At 55.9% G+C, this 211-nt stretch overlaps 1 protein-coding gene across 3 annotated transcripts in view; it reads right to left on the bottom strand.

The window, feature by feature from the left end:
* Positions 1 to 211, bottom strand: part of LOC119592560 (early endosome antigen 1-like) — a 107,753-nt gene that overhangs the window by 73,801 nt on the left and 33,741 nt on the right. For all 3 annotated transcript variants that reach the window (XM_037941434.1, XM_037941436.1, XM_037941433.1), the window contains exon 2: positions 65 to 117. Coding sequence is in view for 1 of the 3 variants with exons in the window: in XM_037941433.1 (XP_037797361.1) it covers positions 65 to 117 (53 nt within the window). In the remaining 2 variants the exon portion in view is untranslated. The remainder of the gene's footprint in view (positions 1 to 64; positions 118 to 211) is intronic.

Here is a 211-nt window from a genome sequence, read left to right as displayed (position 1 = left end):
ACCCGCCACCCGACCCCCAAGAAGCCCCACGCCCGTATGAAAACGTGGGCGTAACGAGACTCACCTGGTGGTTGCTTGCGGTCCCTGGGAACTGCGACGCCCACCAGAGCCCACGATCTGGAGGAAGATAATAAAAAGATGTGTTAGTTGCGCTGCACAGATACTTTACGCCTTGCATCATTTTCTTTTTCTCCCTCTCACTCCCCCTCCC

This window comes from Penaeus monodon, chromosome 30, assembly GCF_015228065.2.
Source record: "Penaeus monodon isolate SGIC_2016 chromosome 30, NSTDA_Pmon_1, whole genome shotgun sequence".
Taxonomy (NCBI): Eukaryota; Metazoa; Arthropoda; class Malacostraca; order Decapoda; family Penaeidae; genus Penaeus; species Penaeus monodon.
This window is presented reverse-complemented; position numbering and strand designations above follow the sequence as displayed.